This window comes from Cnephaeus nilssonii (assembly GCF_951640355.1).
Source record: "Cnephaeus nilssonii genome assembly, chromosome: 5".
NCBI classification, from domain to species: Eukaryota; Metazoa; Chordata; class Mammalia; order Chiroptera; family Vespertilionidae; genus Cnephaeus; species Cnephaeus nilssonii.
This window is the reverse complement of record NC_137076.1, coordinates 8,515,738-8,539,011: the sequence shown is the minus strand read 5'-3', so window position 1 is coordinate 8,539,011 and position 23,274 is coordinate 8,515,738. Positions and strand designations below refer to the sequence as shown.

The 23,274-nt window shown below is 44.6% G+C and overlaps 1 protein-coding gene across 1 annotated transcript; it reads left to right on the top strand.

Moving 5' to 3' along the window:
* Positions 1 to 3,619: 3,619 nt before the first annotated feature.
* Positions 3,620 to 22,626, top strand: TRIM58 (tripartite motif containing 58; the record flags this gene model as incomplete). Its single annotated transcript, XM_079770377.1, has 6 exons — positions 3,620 to 4,039; positions 6,848 to 6,943; positions 14,067 to 14,297; positions 16,790 to 16,812; positions 16,903 to 17,003; positions 22,037 to 22,626. 6 exons carry the CDS (start codon positions 3,620 to 3,622, stop codon positions 22,624 to 22,626), a joined length of 1,461 nt encoding a protein of 486 aa, XP_079626503.1.
* Between the last annotated feature and the right edge of the window lie 648 nt (positions 22,627 to 23,274).

Genomic DNA, 23,274 nt, shown 5'->3' with positions numbered 1-23,274 from the left:
AATAAAAAACTGGAGTTTCTTTTCATACAAACTTATTTATTTGGATTTTTTTTTATATTTCAAATTATTGATACATTCAATAACCGTCACACTTGACATCCGAGTGCAAAAGGTTAACATGCACAGTGCTGATTAAAGCTCCTGTGCACGGGAAGCAGGCCGGGCATGTCTCCCACCACGCCCAGCAGTGTCTCAGAGACCCTGGTTCCCCTCTGGACTCCTCCCAGGGACATGCAGAGGTGCCTGGATGCAGGCACCCCTCGCCCAGCCAAGGAAAGCTGAAGCTGTGAGAGCAGATGTCAGTCCACCTCAGCTCAAGGAATCAACATAGCCTCTGGGGAAAAGAAACAGCCCAAATCCAGGGTGCACCTGCTTTAATGAAAAGCAGCACAGATCCTTTTAAAGATCACATGCAGGAAGGAAAGCCTGCGTTGTTGGCTGCTGCTTTTGAGGATATTTCAAGGTCTGTGCTGGCTGCTCTGTGTTTTTTTTTCTCCATTGTGGAGTGAGCTGCGCTTGGGCTAGAAGAGTGTGAATCCCTAAACCTAAGGCCATGGTAAAAAGGACTCAAGCTAGGGAAGAAGGCAGGGATGCCCCGTGGAAATGGTTTTAGGAGCCCCAAGTCATGGTGACAAAGACATTAACAAGGGAGAGCAGGAAGCCAGGTCAGAGGACGGAGGAGCCCATATCAGCACAGAAGGTGAGACACCGGTGGAGAAGGGGATGACACAGCGGGGGTGGGGTGGCTATGCAAGCTGCAAGTGAGACAGAGGATGGAGTCAGGGTGAGGATCAGGGAGGGGGTGCACCAAATGTGGCTGCACCAGCACAAATGCAGAGATGTTTTATTCACTCCGAAGAATGAGCAAATGAAATTAGAAGTTTAAATTAGACCACCCCTACGAAACAAGAAACTGCCCCAGTGGCCCTTCACATAGCGTGTGTAAATACATGACATTGAGTCCACAGCTTGCCTGCCGAGACGGGAGATAAGGGAAATTTGTTTCCTAAGAACAGTGGCTCAGACCTCCGTCCTTATCTACCAATGCTGAAGACAGAACAGAGCCTAGTGATCCTGGAGCCAACCCAGGAGACATGCCATCTGGGTTCGGCTCACCCCTCCACTCTCCCCTCCTGAAAGCCACTGTGACCCCCTCAGCAGAGCCAGTTACCTCCTCTTACTTCCTAGACTCCAGGCCATCTGCATTCATGTGATCTGTGCTATCAGGTCTTCCATACATTTGAGCAAATAAGTTGCTTTGTTATGTCTCCAAATAAAAGAGTAACAGGTTCTAGTATCTCCCAGAATACTATCTAATAAAAGAGTAATATGCAAATTGACTATCACTCCAACACACAAGATGGCTGCCCCCATGTGGTCAAAGATGGCCACCACAATATGGCCTGCAGGAGGGCAGTTAGGGGCAATCAGGCTGGCAGGGGAGTGATTAGGAGGTGATCAGGCTGGCAGGCAGAAACGGTTAGGGGCAATCAGGAAGGCAGGCAGGCAGGCGAGCAGTTGGGAGCCAGCAGTCCTGGATTGTGAGAGGAATGTCCAACTGCCATTTAGGCCCAATCCTACCAGGTGGACATCCCTCAAGGGGTCCCAGATTGGAGAGGGTGCAGGCTGGGCTGAGGGTCACACGCCCCCCCCCCCCCCCCGTGCACAAATTTTGTGCACCAGGCCTCTAGTCACAGTAATAAAAACATGACCCTATATGTAAAATGCAGCAAAATATGGATCTCACATTTGATATCATATGGTCACCTTTGAAATTCTCTTTCATTAGCTTCTAGGATAAACTGTACTGATTCTGTTCATTCATTTATTCACTTATTTATTCACCTACTATTTATTGGGTGTACATATGTGCCAGTCACTCCTCAAGGTACTGGGGCTATAGCATTGGACCAAATAGAAAAAAATAAATCCCCCTGTCCTCATGTAGCTTACATTCTGTCTCACTATTCTTTCACTCCTTTTCCTACATGTTCTCTCTCTCAAATATGCATATTACATCCAGGACTTGTGTCAAATGTGTGATATCTATTAGCTCGTTGGATCCTGAGTGGCACAAGCACTGTCCTCACATGTTAGAGGAAGTGGGCATGGAAAGTTGACACAGCTCCCCTAAAGCCCCTCAGCTAGCAAGTCTCCAGCCCAGGGTCAGGGTACATTTCTGTCGTGGAGCCCTCTGTACCTCTGCTCTCTTGTCTAACGTCAGGGTTAGCTCATACCTGCCTGTGTCTGCTCTCCAAGAACCTATCCATTTCACTATGCACATGCTCTTCCAGCAGATGCCCTCGGACCTTTTAGATGCTGCCTGCTGCCAACGCTCCAGGCCAAGTGTCCCGGGAGCAGTGCCACCGGGACCTGAGTCATCTGGCCTGGCTTCTCCCTGGGGCCTTATCTGCCGTCACTCACCCTCATCTGGCCCCACACCAGCCTGCCTGGGGCTGGAGTAACGGGTAGATCCTGCGCCCTCCTCTGCAGCTCCTCTGGACTCTGCCCTCTCATTGCCCCGGCCCCCTCCCACCTGTGGTTTGCACGCGCTCTTCAGGTGCTGGCGCGGGTTCCACGGGGCCCCAGAGGCTGGTTCCGAGTCCTCTGTTACAGACTTGCAGCGCCGGCCAGCTTCCTTGTCCCAGTTGTTAGGGCTCTTGAGAGCTGGGCCACATGTCTTGTGCTCACCTTGCCTCTGGGAGCCCGGCTACCAGATTGGGTAGTTTGCTGCAGACATGCCTACTATCACTTCAAACTCAACGAAATGCACATTACATTTTGCTCAATGGCAGATGTCTACCTTCCAATGACCTAATGACCTCACCATACTCATCCTGGGTCAGGATCGCCCACATACTGTCTGTCACATCATCCTCCTCCTTCCCTGTCTTTCTCAGTCCCCCCATGTCCACAGGAGCAGCAGCTCTGACAGCCCCTGCCTGATTGTCCTTCCAGGAACCTCTTGGCCTCCAGCGTTGTCACCTCTGAGGTCCGCTGCGCAGCAATGCTCACTCCCTGGCAGGCCCGCAGGATCCTCTCTGAGCCCAACCAGGTAGCTATTCAAATGCTCTGAATGTTGCCGGTCTATAGACCTATCATCATCACACACGTCTATCCGGGCATCTATCTCCCCTTCAATTCATGTACTCATTAAAAAAAATAAATCATGAGCTAATTAACAGGAAGTAGACAGGTTGGAGTTTGGAAAAAAGATGTTAAGAAATCCTTAGGTATGTCAAGGCTGAGGAGGCTGCTGGGTGGCGCAGAGCGTGGCAGAAGGAAGGCTCTCAGCCCTTCCCCGGTTCACGGGAGGAGGAAACAGGAGCAGAGGAAGGCACACAGTCAGGGGCTCCCGTCCGACGCGTCCAGGTGCCAGGAGGCCTGCAGCGTGCCTTTCCCCGGTGCCCAGGGCCCGTGCGCGGTCGCTTTTCACAGGGAGGGGCTCCTCTGGCCTCCTGACCGCGATCCTGCAGATAAAACGCGTGCTGCGCCCGCTGGTCCTCAGGCAGCGCCCCTCCCGGGAGTGCAGGCAGGACGGAGAGATAGCGGGCGGCAGGGCGCTCCGAGCGAGCGCGGGCAGGAGGGAGGCGGCACGGCCGGCGCGGGGCAGACGGGCATGGCCGCGGGGTCGGCGGGGCAGCGCCTGCGGGAGGAGGCGCGGTGCCCCGTGTGCCTGGACTTCCTGCAGGACCCGGTCAGCGTGGACTGCGGCCACAGCTTCTGCCGGCGCTGCATCTCCGAGTTCTGCGACCGGGCGGACGGCGAGCCGGGCGGCCTCTTCGCCTGCCCGCAGTGCCGCGGGCCCTTCCGGCGCGAGGGCTTCCGCCCCAACCGGCAGCTGGCCAGCCTGGTGGACGGCCTGCGGCAGCTGGGGCCCGGCTCGAGCCCCGCGGGGCCGCAGTGCGCGCGGCACGGCCAGGAGCTCAGCCTCTTCTGCGAGGAGGACCAGGCGGCGCTGTGCTGGGCGTGCGACTCGGGCCCCGAGCACCGGGGCCACCGCACGGCGCCGCTGCAGGAGGCCGCCCGGCGCCACCAGGTGAGCGGTGCTCGCGGCGCACCTGCCGGACGGCCGGGCCGCCGGGAAGGGCCCTCGGACCCCGGCAGGCCCAGCGGAAGCGTCCGGGGACCTGCCCTGGGACAGGGCCTGGCGCCAGCGCCTGCTCCCAAGGATTTCGTGTCTGCCCAGCGCCGCCTCCCCGCCCTCCTCGCCTCCCCTGCGTGCCCCTGGCACTCGGCCCCGCGCCCCCATCGCCGTTGCCGCACCACCCCCTCTCCCCAGCCTCCGCACGCCCTTGGCATCCCCCCTGTGAGATGAGTCCCCTCCCACAGCACGCACTCAGGTTGGGAAGGGGGTCCCTGCCTTTGCTCCGTGGTACCCCCTCTGCGACCCTGGCTAAGGAGCACAGACGCACGCCGCTGTGCAGGGTCCCTCTCCCACATAGCCCCCCCCCCCCCCCACCCCGCCACGTCCTGTACTTTCCTCCTTTCCGCTGCTGAGAGTCCGGGCCCCACAGTTAGAGCCCTGGTGTCCACTTGCTGCTTGGTTACAGGTGTGCATTTTTATGGAAAACCTTCCTAAAACCATTGGCATAACGCCTTCTTTTACATGGTGTTTACCTCGCCTTATCAACACCGTTACCAGCGCAGTCCTGGGGTTCGGGTATTAGTTAAATAGCGCCCGAGTGGGCACAGGGCTCTGCAATAGGAATCCAGGAGCTAAGGGCACAAGCAGGTCTTTATTCAACTCATATTCGGGGACTGAGGATGTGAGCATCTTAATGAAGAGGTGCCTCCTATAGGAATACTTGCCCCCCAAAAGGGTCATCTGTGAAACTCTAGACAGAATTCTCCTTCCTGGTGCTCCTCAAAAGTTCCTGGACATATTCTGAATACATTTATTTATTTTTCAAAAATATATTTTATTGATTTTTTACAGAGAGGAATAGAGAGTTAGAAACATCGATCAGCTGCCTCCTGCACACTCCCTTCTGGGGATGTGCCTGCAACCAAGGTACATGCCCTTCACAGAATCGAACCTGGGACCCTTGGGTTTGCAGGCGGACGCTCTACCCACTGAGCCAAACCAGTCAGGGCCTGAACACATTTAAATTCCTGACATCTGGAACAGCTACTAGCAAAAGGAGATATTGACATGTTTATCTGAAATACTATCACGATGAAATGAATTGAAGTACAAACTTTCTTTTATTTTTAAAACTTAGTTTTAAGCCAAGATTTGGGGTGTTTATCCCTTCAGCTTCCCTCTGGACTTACCTAGAAATACCTCTCGGAGTTTTCTTTTTGGTTTTGGTTGTCACCTACACAACTCAGGTGCCAGCTATTTCCCAACCAGACTTTTGCGGAATGTTTCTGCCTTCTTCACATCCAGAAGGCACTGTACAGAGCATGGCTAGTGTAATCTTTCTAGAGACGTTTTCTATATTTTAGTAGTCTTTCTATTAAGTGCCAAATAAACATCTTCTGAGCATCTTAGCCTCTCAGTCTCAACTTGTTAGGGCTCCGTGTTCTCTTTCTACAGTGTCTTCTTCACCAGCCAAGATGCAGCAACACTAGCCTCGTCACTGTTGTCCCAAGCACACCAGGCCTTCGGCACCTCCTTGCTTTCACTCACAACTTCTTCCCCGGGAGGGAGCTTTCCTCCATCTACGTGTTTCTGTTCCTTTCAAACACTAAAATGAATGCCATTTCGGTCGTGTTAAATCCTTCATTAATCCTAATGTGTTTTACCAGCATTACTTTATTCTTTTTTTAAAAAAATATATTTTTTATTGATTTTTCACAGAGAGGAAGGGAGAGGGATAGAGAGCTAGAAACATCAATGAGAGAGAGACATCGACCAGCTGCCTTCTGCACACCCCCCACCGGGGGTTGTGCCCGCAACCAATGTACATGCCCTTGACCGGAATCAAACCTGGGACCTTCCAGTCCGCAGACCGACGCTCTATCCACTGAGCCAAACCGGTTTCGGCTACTTTATTCTTATTATTTTGTAGAAATAACTGGTGTGTAGGACTTATTAATGACTTTGGCATGAGTTTTTATGTTATGAGGCTTATTGAATGACTTTGGGTAGAGTTTTTAAAATTTGTGTGTAGGTGTATCTTTGTGTGTGTTCTCTGCAAATTAAATATGTGTTTACCTCTAGCAGGGGCTAGGGTTGAAAGGAGATTTAGTTTTCATTAAATTTTTTTCACTCCTTATGAGATTTACAACATTCTCTATTTCTTTTTCATTGAATAAATACCAACTTATATGGTTTCTTGTTGCCTAATAATAATAAACACTTTTCTGATTCCAAAGTAGTAAATAATTTTTGGAAGTTAACATGTACAGGTTAAGGAATAACATTTTTGCTCAACAGGCACTAATAGGTAAGGTTTTTTAACCTATTGAATGTTTTTACTGATACTACCTAGTTTTTATATATTCTTTAAAGCACATTTTACAAAATTGGTATCACATTACATAAAATATACTTATTTTAATTAACTTTATAATTTTGAGTATTTCTTATTAAGCCCCTTATTTTAATTTTATCCTGTTAATGTAAAATACATTTTTCTTACCTCCTACTTTTAATATTTTGGTTAGTTTTGGTTTTACTATTTCAAATATGCCATAATGAACATACTTTTAGATACACCTTTGATTATGTCTCACATTAACAAAGTGTATTTATATTTCATTTCGTTATAACGAGATTGGACATATTGCTATGCTCACAAGGCCTGTTTCAGGTGATCTTTGTAGCGCCTGACACACCTTGTCGGGATAGATACTGAACGAGGGCATCTTAATTGTCTCAGCATATCTTCCCAAACAGGTGAAGCTCCAGATGGCCCTGGACCTTGTGAGGAAAGAGATGGAGGAGGCCTTGACTCAGGAGGCCAACGTGGGGAAGAAAACGGTCATCTGGAAGGTACGAGAATATTGTGACTTCAGAAGGCTTGCATGTTTGAAGGATGCACATTTGGATCATTAAAGTATTCTTCCCTGCCCCAGCACTTTTGTTACAGCTGCGCCCTTCTTATCTGTAACCCCCACCTGAATCATAGACAGCTTTGCTGATCTGGCTCTCACTGTATCTCACTGGTGCATCCCTGGAGCCTCGAGCAGAGTCTGGTTCTGCCACTACAAGGTTGAAGATTGCATTTGCTGGATGAATGAATAATAAACATTTCATAGCATTGATACTGATGAAACACAGCTAGAGGAGATCCATCATACATACAGCAGGATCATTTGGACGTTCAGCCTCCTTTTTTACATTTGAATATTTTATTGTTGACACTATTGCAGATGTCCCCACTCCCGCCCCCCCTTGTCCCCTCAGCCCCCCTTCTCCCCCCCCCTCGTGTCCTCTTCCCCTGGCCTTCATCACACTGTTGTCTGTGTCCATGGGCTTTACATATATGGTATGTTCTTTAGCTAATCCCTTCACCTTCTTTATCCAGTTCACCCCAACCCCTCCCCTCTGACATTTGTCAGTCTGTTTAATGTATCCATGCTTCCAGTTCTATTTTGTTCGTCAGTTTATTTTGTTCATTAGATTTCACATACTAATATAAGTGAGGTCATATGGTATTTGACTTTCTATGATTGGCTTATTTCATTTAGCATAATACTTTCCAGGTGGAGCCATGCTTCCTTTTTACAGCTTTTTTTAAAAAATCCCTTCATCTGCTGATGGGAACTTGGGCTGCTTCCAGATCCTGGCTATTGTAAATAATGCTGCCCTGAGCAGAGGTGCATACATTCTTTCTGATGGGTGTTTCAGGGTTCTTAGGATATTCCCAGAGGTGAGATCACTGGGTCAAATGGCGGTTCCATTTTACGTTTTCTGAGGAGACTCCATACTGTTTTCTGTAATGGCTTCACCAGTCCATACTCCCACCTACAGTGCCCTAGGGTTCCCTTTTCTCCACATCCTCACCAGCACTTGTTGTTTGTTGACATTCTAAAAGGTACGAGGTGATACCTCATTGAAGTTTTTATTTGCATCTCTCTGATGATTAGTGATATTGAGCATTTTTTTCATATGTCTATTTGCCATCTGTATGTCCTCTTTAGAGAAGTTTCTATTCAGATCCTTTGCTCATTTTTACTATAAAATTGGATTGTTTGTCTTCCAGTGTTGATTTGTGTAAGTTCTTTATATATTTTGGAGACTAACGCCTTATCAGATATATCATTGGCAAATATGTTCTCCCATACAGTGGGTTCTCTTTTCATTTTGTTGATGGTTTCTTTTACTGTGGGGAAGCTTTTTAGTATTTTGTAGTCCCATTTGTTTATTTTTTTCCTGAGTTTTTCTTATTCTCAGAGACACATCAGCAAAAATATTGCTGCGAGAGATGTCTGAGATTTTACTGCCTGTTTTCTACTAGGATCTTATGGTTCATGACTTACATTGAAATCTTTTATCCATTTTGAGTTTATTCTGGTGTATGGTGTAAGTTAGTGGTCTAGTTTCTTTCTTTCCCTTCCCTTCTCTTCCCTTCCCTTCCCTTCCCTTCCCTTCCCTTCCCTTCCCTTCCCTTCCCTTCCCTCCTTTCTTTTCTTTCTTGTGTACCTGTCCAATTTTCCCAACACCATTTATTGAAGAGACTGTCTTTACTCCATTGTATGTCCTTACCTCCTTTGTCAAATACTAAATGTGACCATTAAAACATGGGTGTATTTCTGGGGTCTCTGTCCTGTTCCATTGATCTATATGCCTGTTCTTATGCCAGTACCAGGCTGTTTTGATTACAATGGCCTTGTAGCATAGTTTGCAATTTGGTATTGTGATACCTCCAAATTTCTTCTTCTTTCTCAAGATGACTGCAGCTATTCAGTGTCTTTCGGTTCCATATACATTTTGGAATATTTTTTTATCTTAAAATATGCCATTGATATTTTAACAGGGATTGAGTTGAACTTATATATTACTTTGGGTAGTATGGACATTTTAATTATGTTAATTCTTCCAATCCATGAACATGGTATATGTATACACTTATTTGTATCTTGCTTAATTTCTTTCTTCAATGTGCTATAGTTTTCTGAGTACAGGTCTTTTTATCTCCTTGGTTAAATTTATTCCTAGATACCCTATTTTTTTGTGGTTGTTACAATAGTAGATGGGCTTGTTTTTGTTCATTATTGGTGTGTGTCTTTTTTTCTGAGGTGAGTTTCTTGTAGATAGCATGTAGTTGGGTCATGCTTTCTTATTCATTCAGCTATCCTGTGTCTTTTGGTTGGGACATTTAATCCATTTACATTTAAGGTTATTAGTGATAGGTACTTATTTATTGCCATTTTTATTCTGTATGCCCACGTTCTTCTCATTCTCTCTATTTCTTCTTCTTACAATAGTCCCTTTAGCATTTCTTGCAATGCTGGTTTGGTGGTAATGTACTCCTTTAGACTTTTTTATTGTCTGGGCAGCTCTTTGTTTCACCTTCAATTGTGAATGATAGCCTTGCTGGATAGGGTAGTCTTGGTTTTAGATTCTTGCTCTTCATTACTTTAAATACTTCATGCCATTCCCTTCTAGCTTGTAGTGTTTCAGTTGAGAAATCAGCTATAGCCTTATGGGAGCTCTCTAATAGGTAACTGATTCTCTCTCTTGTTGCCCTTAAAATTCATTGTCTTTAAAGTTTGCTATTTTAATTATGATGTGTCTTGCTGTGGGTCTCTTTGTGTTCATTTTTATTGGTCTCATTGTGCTTCCTGCACTTATGGGACTTTTTCCTCTTCCAGTTTAGGGAAATTTTCTGTCAGTATTTTATCAAACAGGTTCTCTAGCCCTTGCTCACTTTCTTCTTTCCCTGATACCCCTATGATGTGGATTTTTGCTGCATTTTGTGTTGTTCCTCAGTTCCCTTAAACTGTCCTCTTGCTTTTTAAGTATTTTTTCTTTTTGCTGCTCTAATTGAGTGATTTTTTTTCTACCTTGATTTCTAATTCACTAATTCGATCCTCAGGTTCTTCTAACCTACTGTTAATTCCTTCCAGGCTATTCATTATTTCAGCTATGTCATTCTTCATTTCTGACTCTTTCCTATTCATAGTTTCTATGTCATTTTTCATGCTGATGTTGTTCCCACTGAGTTCCTTGTAGTTCTCATTAAGTTCCTTATAGTTCTCACTATGTTGTTTGAACATCCTTATAACCATTACTTTTAACTCTATATCTGATAAATTGCTTGCCTTCATTTAATTTGGCCCTTTTTCTGGAGATTCTTCCTCTTCTTTCATTTGTGGTCAGTGACTTTGTTTCCCTACTTAGTGTGCTTTTTTGTATTGGATAAGACTACTGTACCTCCCTGTCTTGAATGGATGGCCTTCTTGTTGGACACAGTGTAGTAGTCTTCTTGATCTTATGATCTGGGTGCTCTTGGAATGTCCCTTGTGTTGGTTATATGGGCCATACTGTCACATTTGGGTCTTTAAAAAAATTTAAATCTTTATTATTGAAAGAATTACATATGTTCCCTTTATTCCCCCTATTGGGGGGATTGTCCCCTTTATTCCTCCTTCTAGCCTCCTGTACCCCTGCCACAGGCCTTCCACACCCTATTGTCTGTGTCCATGGGTTATGCATATATGCATACAAGTTATTTGGTTGATCTTTCCCTATCCACCCTCCCGCCCCCGCCTTCCCTCTGAGCTTCCGCACTCTGTTCCATGCTCCCATGTCTCTGGATCCACATATGAATGAAGTCATATGTTTGTTTTGTTAATTAGATTCCACATATGAATGAAATCATGTGATACTTGTCTTTCTCTGACTGGCTTATTTCACTTAGCATAATACTCTCCAGGTCCCTCCATGCTGTCTCAGAGGGTAAGAGATCCTTTTTTATTTTATTTTACTGCTGCATAGTATTCCATGGCTTTTTTTAATCCATTCATCTACTGATGGGCACTTAGGCAGCTTCCAGATCTTAGCTATTGTAAATTGTGCTGCTATGAACATAGGGGTGCATACATTCTTTCTGATTGGTGTTTTGGGTTTCTTAGGATATATTCCTAGAAATGGGATCCCTGGGTCAGATGAAAGTTCCATATTTAATTTTTTTGAGGAAATTCCATACTGTTTTTCACAGTGTCTGCACCAATCTGCATTCCCACCAGCAGTGTACTAGGGTTCCCTTTTCCTCACATCCTTGCCAGCACTTGTCATTTGTTGGTTTGTTGATGGTAAACATTCTGACAGGGGTGAAGTGATAACTCATTGTCATTTTAATTTATATCTCTCAGATGATCAGTAACTTTGAGCATTTTTCACATGTCTCTTGGCCATCTTTATGTCTGCTTTGGAGAAGTGTCTATTGCCGCAACCTTTGAGGCGGGGTTCAGGATCTGAAGGAGGGGCTGACGCACTAATGAAAATGCTATACAAGAAATATGAATTTAGAAGGCATGGGGAGTCAGGTGGAGACCTCTCTCTTGAAGAGGTACCCCAACTTCTGGCTGGTCCACTTTTTATTTACTTGAATACACATTTACCCTTTAGTAATACATACAGGCAGATCAAAGGTAAAGTTTGGTAAACAGCTATGGATTATTAGGTTAGGAAATTGCCTTGAGCCATTGAGCTCACAGCAGGGCAGTATTATGCTGATTTTCAGCCCTGCTGAATATCAAAGTCCATTGGCCTTCCAAAGGGTCTTTTTGCATTAATATGCTAACTACTGTTTGCTTTAGCCTCCAGTAGACTATTTAGGTCCTTTGCCCATTTTTAAATTGGATTGTTTGTTTTGTTAAGTTGTGTGACTTCCCCATATCTTTTGGAGATCAACACTTTATCAGATGTATCATTGCCAAATATGTTCTCCCATACAGTGGGCTCCCTTTTCATTTTGTTGATGGTTTCTTTTGCTGTTCAGCAGCTTTTCATTTTGATGGAGTCCCATTTGTTTGTTTTCTCCTTAGTTTCCTTTGCCCTAGGACCGGAGCTGGCAAACCACGGCTGGCGAGCCACATGCGGCTCTTTGGCCCCTTGAGTGTGGCTCTTCCACAAAATACCACAGCCTGGGCAAGTCTATTTTGAAGAAGTGGCATTAGAAGTTTAAGTTTAAAAAATTTGGCTCTCAAAAGAAATTTCAATCGTTGTACTGTTGATATTTGGCTTTGTTGACTAATGAGTTTGCTGACCACTGCCCTAGGAGATGTATTCGTAAACATTGTTATGAGAGATGTTTGAGATTTTGCTGCCTATGGTTTCTTCTAGGATGGTTTCATGACTTACATTTAAGTCTTTTATCCATTTTGAGTTTATTTTTGTGTATGATGTTAAGATGGTGGTCAAGTTTCATTTCTTTGCATGTACCTGTCTAATTTTCCCAGTACCATTTACTGAAGAGACTGTCTTGATTCCATTGTATGCTCTTGCCTTCTTTGTCAAATATTAATTGAGCTTAATGGCTTGGGTTGATTTCTGGGATCTCTATTCTGTTCCATTAATCTATATGCCTGTTCTTGTGCCAGTACCAGGCTGTTTTGAGTAGAGTAGCTTTATAGTATAACTTGATATCTGATAATTTGTTATTTTCAATCCTGAACTGACTGCAGACTTACAAAATTAGAAACTCCATATCAAGATCTTGGTCCTGCATTTTTAAAAAATCTACACTGGTTATTCTAAAGTAGAGATGATGCTAAGATTCCTGTTCTAAGCCAAGTAAATTTGCATGATCTTTATTATTGAGAATATACCCATGTGAGCCAAATGCAACAAGCACAGGTTTGATAAGATGGACTGTAAATTCTACAAAACCCTTTTCCTTCCTATATCTGTAGATATAATTGTAGTACTGAAAATGACAATATGAGGGGACGATGCATTGCAGCCAAACCCCTTCTCACCACACGATCCCTCATGCTCCACTCCCCATAGCCTCCAGCATCTGGAGGAATTGCCTGAGTTGTACTTCCAGATCAGATTATCAAATTCAGAGTTGGTTCATTTAACTAGGTGAGTATTATATGAACCTAGTCATTTACAAAGAGGTAGATGGAAATAGAGTTGGGAAATTGGAGAGAGGGGTTGAGTTCTATGGGAGTTGAGGAAAACTATTATTAATTTTTATTTTATTTTATTTTTTTTAATTTTTTATTGAGGTATTATATGTGTACATATCTTTCCATTACCCCCCCCACCCCACACCCACACTTGCCCTCACCCCCCAGAGTTTTGCGTCCATTGTTTATGCTTATATGCATGCATACAAGTCCTTCGTTTGATTTCTTATCTCCCCCCCTCTCCCTAACTTTCCCCTATTATTAATTTTTTTAAAGGTGATATTTTATTCTCTTTAAGCAAACCAAGATGTGATCATGTTTAAATATGGGCCAGGGAATGTAAAATGTGGAGAGACTGTGGGAGAATTATTTGCCTGTTGCACTCAGTTTAGATATAATGCTGCTGTATCAAATACGTTTCTTAGGTCTATTAAAAAATGATGGCGGTGAGATTTGAGTAGAAATCCAAATCCCTGAGGTTAAGTCTGCAGTCAGTGGCCTGAGGACTGCTTAGCTCTTTCTGGACTCTGCAGAGAGCGCTGGCCCCAGGGTTCCAGATGGGGAACGGAGAAGATAATCCAGGTTCTCTGATCTCGAAGCCTTTCCTTGTTCACATCTATAGACCCAGGTCTCTGATCTCTTAATGATCCCGCTGTTTCTGCGCATGGCTCCTTCTGGTGATCCCTCTAATGTTAAACTTCAGCTGGTCTGTTAGTGAGTTTTCTCAATAATTTAATAGCCATTTAATTCTAATACCCGTACTCCTCTTTCCCCACATTGTGTATCCATTGCTGAAACTGGAATATAAAAGTGCATTGTCCCCAAGACCAAATCCATGCCTTCCTTAAACTCTCAGCTTGAAAGGCCTGTCAAGTCAGGGGTCATGCGTGTTTTTAAAATCAGCCAGTACGTGCCCAGAGTGGGGGAGCTGCGCGCACACAGGACGCGGCCTTTCCCAGCCTCACTGCCTCAGGAAGGCAGCAGCAGGCGCCGCGCCCCGCCCTGGTGATGGAAGTCACCTCTCCCTGCAGGAGAAGGTGGAAACGCAGAGGCAGCGCTTCCGGCTGGAGTTCGAGAAGTACCGCGGCTTCCTGGCCCAGGAGGAGCAGCTGCAGCTGCGGCGGCTGGAGCTGGAGGAGCGCGCCACGCTGCAGAGACTGCGCGAAGGCCAGCGGCAGCTGGCGCAGCACGGCAGGGCCCTGCGGGAGCTGGCGCGGGAGCTGGAGGACCGCTGCCGGCTCCCCGCCTTGGATCTGCTGGAGGTGAGGTCCCGGAGGGCTGCAGCGCCCAGCCCCGCGGAAAGGGCACCCTCGAGCTCACCAGAAGCGCATGAGAACCAGGGGATCCTCCAGAATCATATAAAATAGTTCACATTGAAGCGAAAAACCTAAATATTTTTTTTAAATTAATTTTATCACTTGTGTAACATTAAACAGAAGGACAGCCTACGCTATGTTGGCCTAAAACACTTATTAAAACCTCACAATCTGTCAATGACTATATTGCTGTATTCAGTGATGGCCAACTCAGAAAGTCTTTGGTAACCTGTCTCGGGCATTAGCCAAGCATATCATTCCGTTTTAAGTTGTCCAGATTGGGATTTTCGCATTAAAATTTAAGGCCAACAGCCGCATCGCATGCCCGTCCCAGGCACAGTGCAAGTGCAGAGCTTGGTGCAGCTTGCTCAGATTCTGTGTGCTATTATAGACTAGACAAATGGCAGGGAGACGGACATGTTCACTTTCTCTTCCATGAAAGCGTTAATCCTGGGTAATCGGAAATGCCGTCCTGGATGCATGCATGTCATCTGATTGAACCACGTGATAGAGGTTCCCAGGCAGACTTTATTCTATCTTAGCCCCATCAACTTTCTCAGAGGTTTCTAAACTAAGTGATTCATATCCTCATGCAAGGATGGTGACTTAGCACAGTGAGGTCATTAAATGAAGAATTTACAAAGCATTTATTTTTATTTTTTATTTTTTTAAATATATTTTATTGATTCTTCACAGAGAGGAAGGGAGAGGGATAGAGAGCTAGAAACATCGATGAGAGAGAAACATCGACCAGCTGCCTCCTGCACGCCCCCTACTGGGGATGTGCCCGCAACCAATGTACATGCCCTCAACCGGAATCGAACCTGGGACCTTCCAGTCCGAAGACCGACGCTCTATCCACTGAGCCAAACCGGTTTCGGCTACAAAGCATTTATATTTAATTTTATCCATTTTGTCTTTCAGATATCTCTATGTAAAAATTATTATTGCTTATTGTTATTGTTGCTATACCTATTTCCTTGTGAGCAAACTAAAGGTCAGAAAGGATTTTTTAATTTAAATTTTAAACAGTAGGTAAACACAAGAACGTCAGCATTTTTAAAAAATCCTCACCTGAGGATATTTTTTTATTGATGTGTGTGTGTGTGTGTGTGAGAGAGAGAGAGAGAGAGAGAGAGAGAGAGAGAGAGAGACATCGATGTGAGAGAGCTGCTTCCCCTACAGCCCAGGAGGGATCAAACCCACAACCCGGATAGGTGCCCTGACTGGGAATTGAACCTGCCGCCTTTCGGTGGACAGGACAACACTCAGCCACCTGAGCCACACCAGCCAGGGCAGAACTGTAGCATTTTATTTTTTATTTTTATTTTTTCTATATATTTTATTGATTTTTTACAGAGAGGAAGGGAGAGGGATAGAGAGTTAGAAACATCAATGAGAGAGAAACATCGATCAGCTACCTCCTGCACACCCCCCACTGCGGATGTGCCCGCAACCAAGGTACATGCCCTTGACCGGAATCGAACCTGGGACCCTTCAGTCCGCAGGCAGATACTCCAGCCACTGAGGCAAACCGGTCAGGGCAGAACTGTAGCATTTTAAATAACATTCATTGTCTTGTCATATCTCAAAATACAACTTATTTAAAATGAACATTCATTAGCACCAAATAAATGTTAAAATGATTTATAATGCAAATCTTAGGAGGATGTATTCAAATGATTTCTTTTTATTTTCATCCTCACTTTTCCCTTTCCCCCCAGTATCAGTAAACTACATCCAATGGCCAAGAACAAGGTCTGCCATAAATATAAACTCTGTCATTTCCTACTTATAAAAATTAATCTGATAGGTGAACGTTCTTAGAGGGAGAGGAGAAATGTATGCAGTTGATTTATTTAATAATCTACTTGGCGATAAAATGGTGTCTTTATCCACTTAGGGAACCTGTTCACATAAGAGTCCATAGAAATGAGGAATTTGGGGTTTTCTTTCAGAGACATTGAGAGTAATGTTTTATGTCTATACCTTTCACTTTCTCAAACACATTCTGCAGATATTTAAGTTATTTCTTATTAACTATTTTAATGTTGACTTTATTGCAGGTGTTCCCCTTCCCCCTTTTCCCCCACATACATTTGTGGCAGAACGTAACTCTTTATTAAAATATCCAAATGTCAGAGTTATCAATTTGGAAAATAGTTAAATTGGTAGATATCATAGGAATTAACTTAAACTTTGTATATTCTATTCTCATAGAGGGAAACTGATTATATTATTTGAAATTCATGAGAAAATTCAACAACTGCCTATTTTTGTTTTTTATTAAGGGAGAGTCATGTCTTCTGTACTCTATCTTAGTAATAGTTAGTGATTTCCAATAGTTCCTAAAGAGATGTTCATGGTTTGTCCCCATTTTGTCAAAAGCAGTTCTGATATCGAACTCACACCTGCTTGTATTTCTCTTTTATTTCCAGGGGGTGAGAGGAACCTTGAGCCGGTATGTTTACTTTCTGAAGCAGAGCACGGGTTGGGAGGGGCCAAGGAGGTTGGTGGATGTTGAAAACTGTGGGTTCTGTGCTCTTCGCAGAAGTAAGAGTGTCACACAGCTGGAACCGGAGTCCATCCCCCTGGAGCTGAAGACCATGTGTCGAATCCCTGGGATGAGAGAAATGTTGAGGAAGTTCCAAGGTGGGTTGCACCTTAGAGCTTGGAGGACAATGGTGTTTGGGGTCTGGCTGCTTACTGGAGCAGTCAGGGACAGTAACAAAGCAGAACCCAAAGTTTCGTGACCAAAGTCAGCACAGGTTTATTTTGAGGTCATGTTATTGGTTTATTACTGGACTGTGGAGGGTTTGGCTTCACATCATCTCGTTCTGGGCCCTTGCAGACAGAGCCCACCTCCTTCGTGTTGCTGGTAGCCATGGGGAGGGCGAGGTTGTGGGGAACCAGGCACTGCTCCTGACGGTGCACGTGCTGAGGTGGTGCACGTGGCTTCCCCGATGATGCTATTAATGAAAATGTGTCCCGTGGCAATGCCAGACTGTAAGGGGATGGGAGACCGCACCATGCCCAGAGGCAAGAGGACGGGGATGTGGGTGAACAGTCTTGATGCCAATATATGCTGCATTTGGTTAGAATAGTGGGCTCAGTAGTTGTGACAGGAGTAACATTAGTTCCAATAAATCTGCATTTTCTTGTTTAGAAAATGCTAAAACAGTATAATTTGAAGGACTAGATGAAACATATTTGAAAACAGAAAAAAAAACACATCAATATAAAAGCATTGCAGAGTATCATCATATATAATAAAAGCCTAATATGCTAAGTGTCCGGTCGTCCGTTCAACCAATCAAAGCGTAACATGCTGATGATATGCTAAGGCTGCTCAACGGCTCGCTATGATGTGCACTGGCCACCATGGGCCAGACAGTCGACTGGTCGGCCAGTCGCTATGATGTGCACTGACCACCAGGGGACAGATGCTCCAACCGGTAGGTTAGCTTGCTGCTGGGGTCCGGCCAATCGGAACTGAGCCAGATGGGCCGGACATGCCCTGGAGCCCTCCTGCAGTTACTCCCCAACTGGCCAACCTCTCACATCCCTTCCCGGTCCTGATCATGCACCGATGGGATCCCTCAGCCTGGCCTGTGCCCTCTTGCAATCCAGGACCCCTGTCAGAGAGCTGGTTTTGGCCCAATCCTGTTCAACACAGGAGCTGCCCCCTGGTGGTTAGTGCACTCCCAGCCAGAAGCTGTCAGTCGGGCATCCCCCGAGGGCTCCCGGACTGCAAGAGGGCGCAGGCTGGGCTGAGGGACACCCGCCCCCCAGTGCAAGGATTTCGTGCACTGGGTCTCTAGTCAGATAATAAGTTTGGCTTATTTTATTATCTGTCAACTTGATGAGTCGCTTAAGTTAGAAAATTAATAAAGTAAAAAATAGTCAATTATTTTTAGGTAGGAATGACTGTGGTGTCATAAATTAGTTGGTTTGGCCTGATTATGTTATTCTTTACAACAGTACAGATTCAATTTTTTTTTTTTTAAAATCCTCACCCAAGTGAGGATATTTTTTCCATTGACTTTTAGAGAGTGGAAGGAACGGGGAGGGAGAGAGAGAAAGGAAAAAAACATTGACGTGAAAGAGACACATTGATTGGTTGCCTCCTGCTCACACCCTGACTGGGGCTGGGGATTGAACCAGCAACCGTGTAACTGAGGTATGTGCCCTTGAACCCAAGACACGTTGGTCTGAGGGCTGACACCCTAACCACTGAGCAAACTGGCCAGGGCCAGATTCCATTTTTTAATTAAAAAAAATACAACTTATACCAATAATGAAAATGTATTATGACTATATAGTGGTTTCACTACTTAATGGGAAACAGCCTTGTCCCATAGTGATTGCTGGGGAGGAAGAGGGGTGGGAAGAGCTAGAGGAGGATATGGGGGAGATAAATGGTGATGGACTGAGATTTGACTTGGGGTGGTGAACACACAGTATAGTGTACAGATGACGTGTTGTAGAATTGTGCACCTGAAGCTGTATTATTTTGTTAACCAGTGTCACCCAATATCTTCCATAAAGAGGGGAAAAAAAGACATAGATATTACTGAATCATAGAAAATAGAACATATTATTGAATGAAAGAAGAAGACTATAAAAATATAAAATCATATAAAATTAATTCCATTTATGCAAAATACATCTCCTACCTAATAATAGACAAATATGCAAATTGACCGCACCTTCGCTACACCCAAGCCACGCCCACCAACCAATCAGGACGAGTATGCAAATTACCCAACCAAGATGGTGGTTAATTTGCATATCAAGACATCGTAGAAAGAAGCCAAGAGCTGCTTCAGAGAAGCAAGCAAGGGGTGGGGGGAGAGCGGAGGCAGGGCCGGGGGAGAAGGAAGGAGAGCAAGCCGGCTGGCGGAGAAGGCAGGCTGGCGGAGAAGGGAGAAAAGCAGGCGGGCTGGCGGAGAAGGCGGGGCAGGGGAGAAGGGAGGAGAGCAGGCAGGGCGGGGTAGAGTGCAGCAGGAAACCCTATTGCAGGATTCTTCCTGCAACGGGAACGCTATTTATATATACACTAGCAGCCTGCCTGCTTTTCTCCCTTCTCTCCCCCCCACCCCGCCTGCTCTCCTTCCTTCTCCCCCAGCCCCGCCTCCGCTCCTCCCTTCTCCTCCGCCCCGCTTGCTTGCTTCTCCGCAGCTTTGCTCCCTTCTGCAGCTCTTGGCTTCTTTCTACGCTGTCTTGATATGCAAATTAACCGCCATCTTGGTTGGGGTAATTTGCATACTCGTCCTGATTGGTCAGTGGGCGTGGCTTGGCTGGTGGGCGTGGCTTGGGTGTAGCGAAGGTGTGGTCAATTTGCATATTTGTCTATTATTAGGTAGGATAATAATGCTTACCTATTACAGATGGGATTTATTGTGATTTTTACTTTATTCTTTATATTTTTAACATTATTTGAAATTTTTATAATAAAAAATAAAACTAAGTTATGCTCCAAACCCTCCCCTCCCCAACAACCCCAATCCCTTCTTTAGCAGTGATGTTCAATGACTTAACCCATGTTCTGATAGGCAGATTTATATATATCAACTGCATAAATTCTTACAATCATTATACTCTCAGAATTCATGTCCTCATATTCCCAATGCTATTTACAGACTAAAGTGATCAATTAATCAGTTCAACAAATATGCCAGCCACTTTTCTAAGCATTGAAATATATGTCAGTGAACAACAAAAATGCTACAAATCCCAGCTTCATGTTGCTAATATTACTTAAATTTTTCAATATACAGGAAATGTTAGAAGATGATACAGAATATTGAAAAAAAGGAGAAAGTAAGGGTGACCAGAAGTTCTGGGGGTAGGGCATCTACTTTTGAATTTTGTGCTGGAGGAAGGCCTGACCCAGTAGGGAATAACTCAGCTAACATTGTTACAGAAGACCGGAGAAGAACCAAGCAATACTAAGAGAGATGGAGTTACATTTATTACGCGCGGGTCCAGAGGAAAATGTCTCTCAAATTCTGGGCCCCAACATGGAGGAATTTTCCCTATTTATATGTTTTTACCTTCTTTGTCTCCCAAATATGGGGTGTTTCCGGCCCCCTTTGCAAGTTCTTAAAGAGCCCGTATGTGCTGGGGCCTTGAGACCTCAACCAAAGGCCTGGCCTGGTGCCAGCACTGATAACTTCGTCCGGGGAAGGTTTAATGGCCTCTCTGAGGTGGGAGTAGTCTTATTTTCCTTATTATTTAAGCAAGCAAGCATTTACAGAAGCCAAATAGCAGGGTTAAAATTTCAAACAGCAGTTTTTATATAAGATGGATGCTTCAACATCTGATCTAGAGGCGAGCCTTCCAGAGAAGGAAGTATGATAGAGGTCTTTTAGGACCTGTGAGGAGGCCTGTACTTCGGTGGCAGAGTTGGGAGGACAGTAATTAGACCTCTGATCTAGATGCTTTACCTCTAAGTCAACTAAGGAATCAGTGAACAATTGTAAGCGGATGAATAGCGTGATTGGGTTAATCAGGTGTGAGTATTAACAAAACATCACTATAAGTGACTTAGAGACAAATAAGAATAGCAATCATAGTAGTAATGTTTGTTATTGTGATATTAAAACTAAAACTACATTAATGAAATTCACTATTTTTTATTATTTATAAAGAGAAAGCACTGAATATTTTACATTCTTACTTCTTCACCCAGATTTCATATGTACATTTACTTATTATGTTTACGAGTAGAATTTCACATCAATCTCATTGGGACGTCTCAGTGTCAGTATTTGTGTTCTGTTGCTGCCCCAGACTTACTAGTAGTTACTTAAAATCACATGCATTTATTAGCTCAAGACTTCCAGATGGGGTGGGCTGGCTTCTCTGCTTAGGGTTTCACAAGATCACAATCAAGTTGTTGGCCAGGCTAGGCTTCTATGAAAGATCTGGGGAAGAATCACTTCCAACCTTACTTAGGTTCTTAGCATAATGCATTTCCAGGCAGTTGTAGGGCTCAGATCCCCATTTCCTTGCTGACTGTCGGTTGGAGGTCAACTGCCTTTCTCCTCATGGGGTGCCCCCTCCATCTTCAAAGCCAGCAATGACAGATCAAATATCTCTGCCTTTTTCTGGCATGAGCCCAATATCCAGAGCAACCTCTCTGATTTTTTTTTTAAAGGTTGATGTGATTATATTAGAGCCACCCAGATCATCTCCCTCTTGAGTATCACCAGAGTATGAAGGTCACGGGTTTTACCTCAGAATTCCACCTAGCATAGCTTTGAAAGTGGTGGTTTTTATATTAATGACATTTTCTTATAGTTTCTTAGAAGAAATTTTATGTATTCCAAGTAGTTTTTAAATTTTATTTTAAATTCAAAAAGATATTCCAAAGAGCACCTGAGTGCTTTGGGTGTAGAGAAAAGGATGCTAAGTGGTTATGCACTTGTTTTGTTATAGCATCAGTGTTTATGTTTTCAATGGGGCAATCATGAGCCCTGGATTCAGAGTAGCAGTGGAACACACTCAAATGTAATGAAGAAAATTCTCAGTGACCTGCAAGATGAAATACTTACTGTGCGTTCTCTAGCAGTTGTTAGAGAATGAGGAATGGCGTGACTATTCTCTTCAATAGAATGGGTTCCTATGTGTTCACCAGCCTTTTCCATTCTTTTCCATGTCCCACAACATTTTTTCCACAGTTGATGTAAAGCTGGACCCGGCCACAGCACACCCTAGCCTCCTCTTGACCGCTGACCTGCGCAGTGTGCAGGACGGAGAACTGTGGAGGGATGTCCCCAACAACCCCGAGCGATTTGACACGTGGCCCTGTATCCTGGGTTTGCAGAACTTCTCATCAGGAAGGCATTACTGGGAAGTCATGGTGGGAGAAAGAGCAGAGTGGGGGTTAGGAGTCTCTCAAGACACAGTGCCAAGAAAGGGGGAAACTACACCATCTCCCGAGAACGGAGTGTGGGCCATGTGGCTGCTGAAGGAGAACGAGTACATGGTCCTGGCCTCCCCATCGGTGCCTCTCCTCCACCTAGAACGGCCTCGTCGCATTGGGATTTTCTTGGACTATGAAGCCGGTGAAATCTCCTTTTATGACATCACAAACGGGTCTTACATCTACACGTTCAGCCAACTGTTCAATGGTGTTCTCCGACCTTACTTCTTCATCTGTGACACAACTCCTCTTGTCCTGCCACCTATGACAGAAGCAGAGTCAGGAAGTAGCGCATCCAGCAGTCATCCTAACCCTGCTTCTGACGTTAGAGACGACCATTCCTAAAATTCTGTCTGGAGATACACTCCAAGTGGAGCAGTTTCCTGGAGCAGAGTGGAGGATATACAAATGCGAGGCCTGAATCAGTGTCCCCATTTTAGGACAGCACTTCAGTCACTGCTGGCATGGGAAATTTCCCACAGGGACAAAGACAAAGTATGAACTATTTGCATTTGGAAGACATTGTGAAACTGAAATATAATAATATTAGAAGTGGAATATTCCCATCACTTTTTATCAAGATGACTCCACATGCTTTCTTGATGACTCTTTTAAAATGAATTTTGTATTAAATATATTTACATATTCATTATAATTTCTCATTCCTTTCAGTTCTTATCTTCCATGTATTAACAATTAGAAATGGCAGTTCTTTTTCAACAGTTTTTAAAAAATTTTTAAAATTACCATTGACATATGATATATTAGTTTCAGGTGTACACCCTGGTGATTAGACATTATGTAACTTACTGAGTGGTCATTCTTATAAATCTCATACCCATCTGAAACCATAAATAGTTATTAGAATATTATTGACTATACTAGAGGTTCAGTGCACAAAATTCATGCACAGGGGGGTGGGGGGGGGTGTCCCTCAGCCCAGTCTGCACCCTCTCGCAATCCGGCACCTCTGGCTCCTAACGACTCACCTGC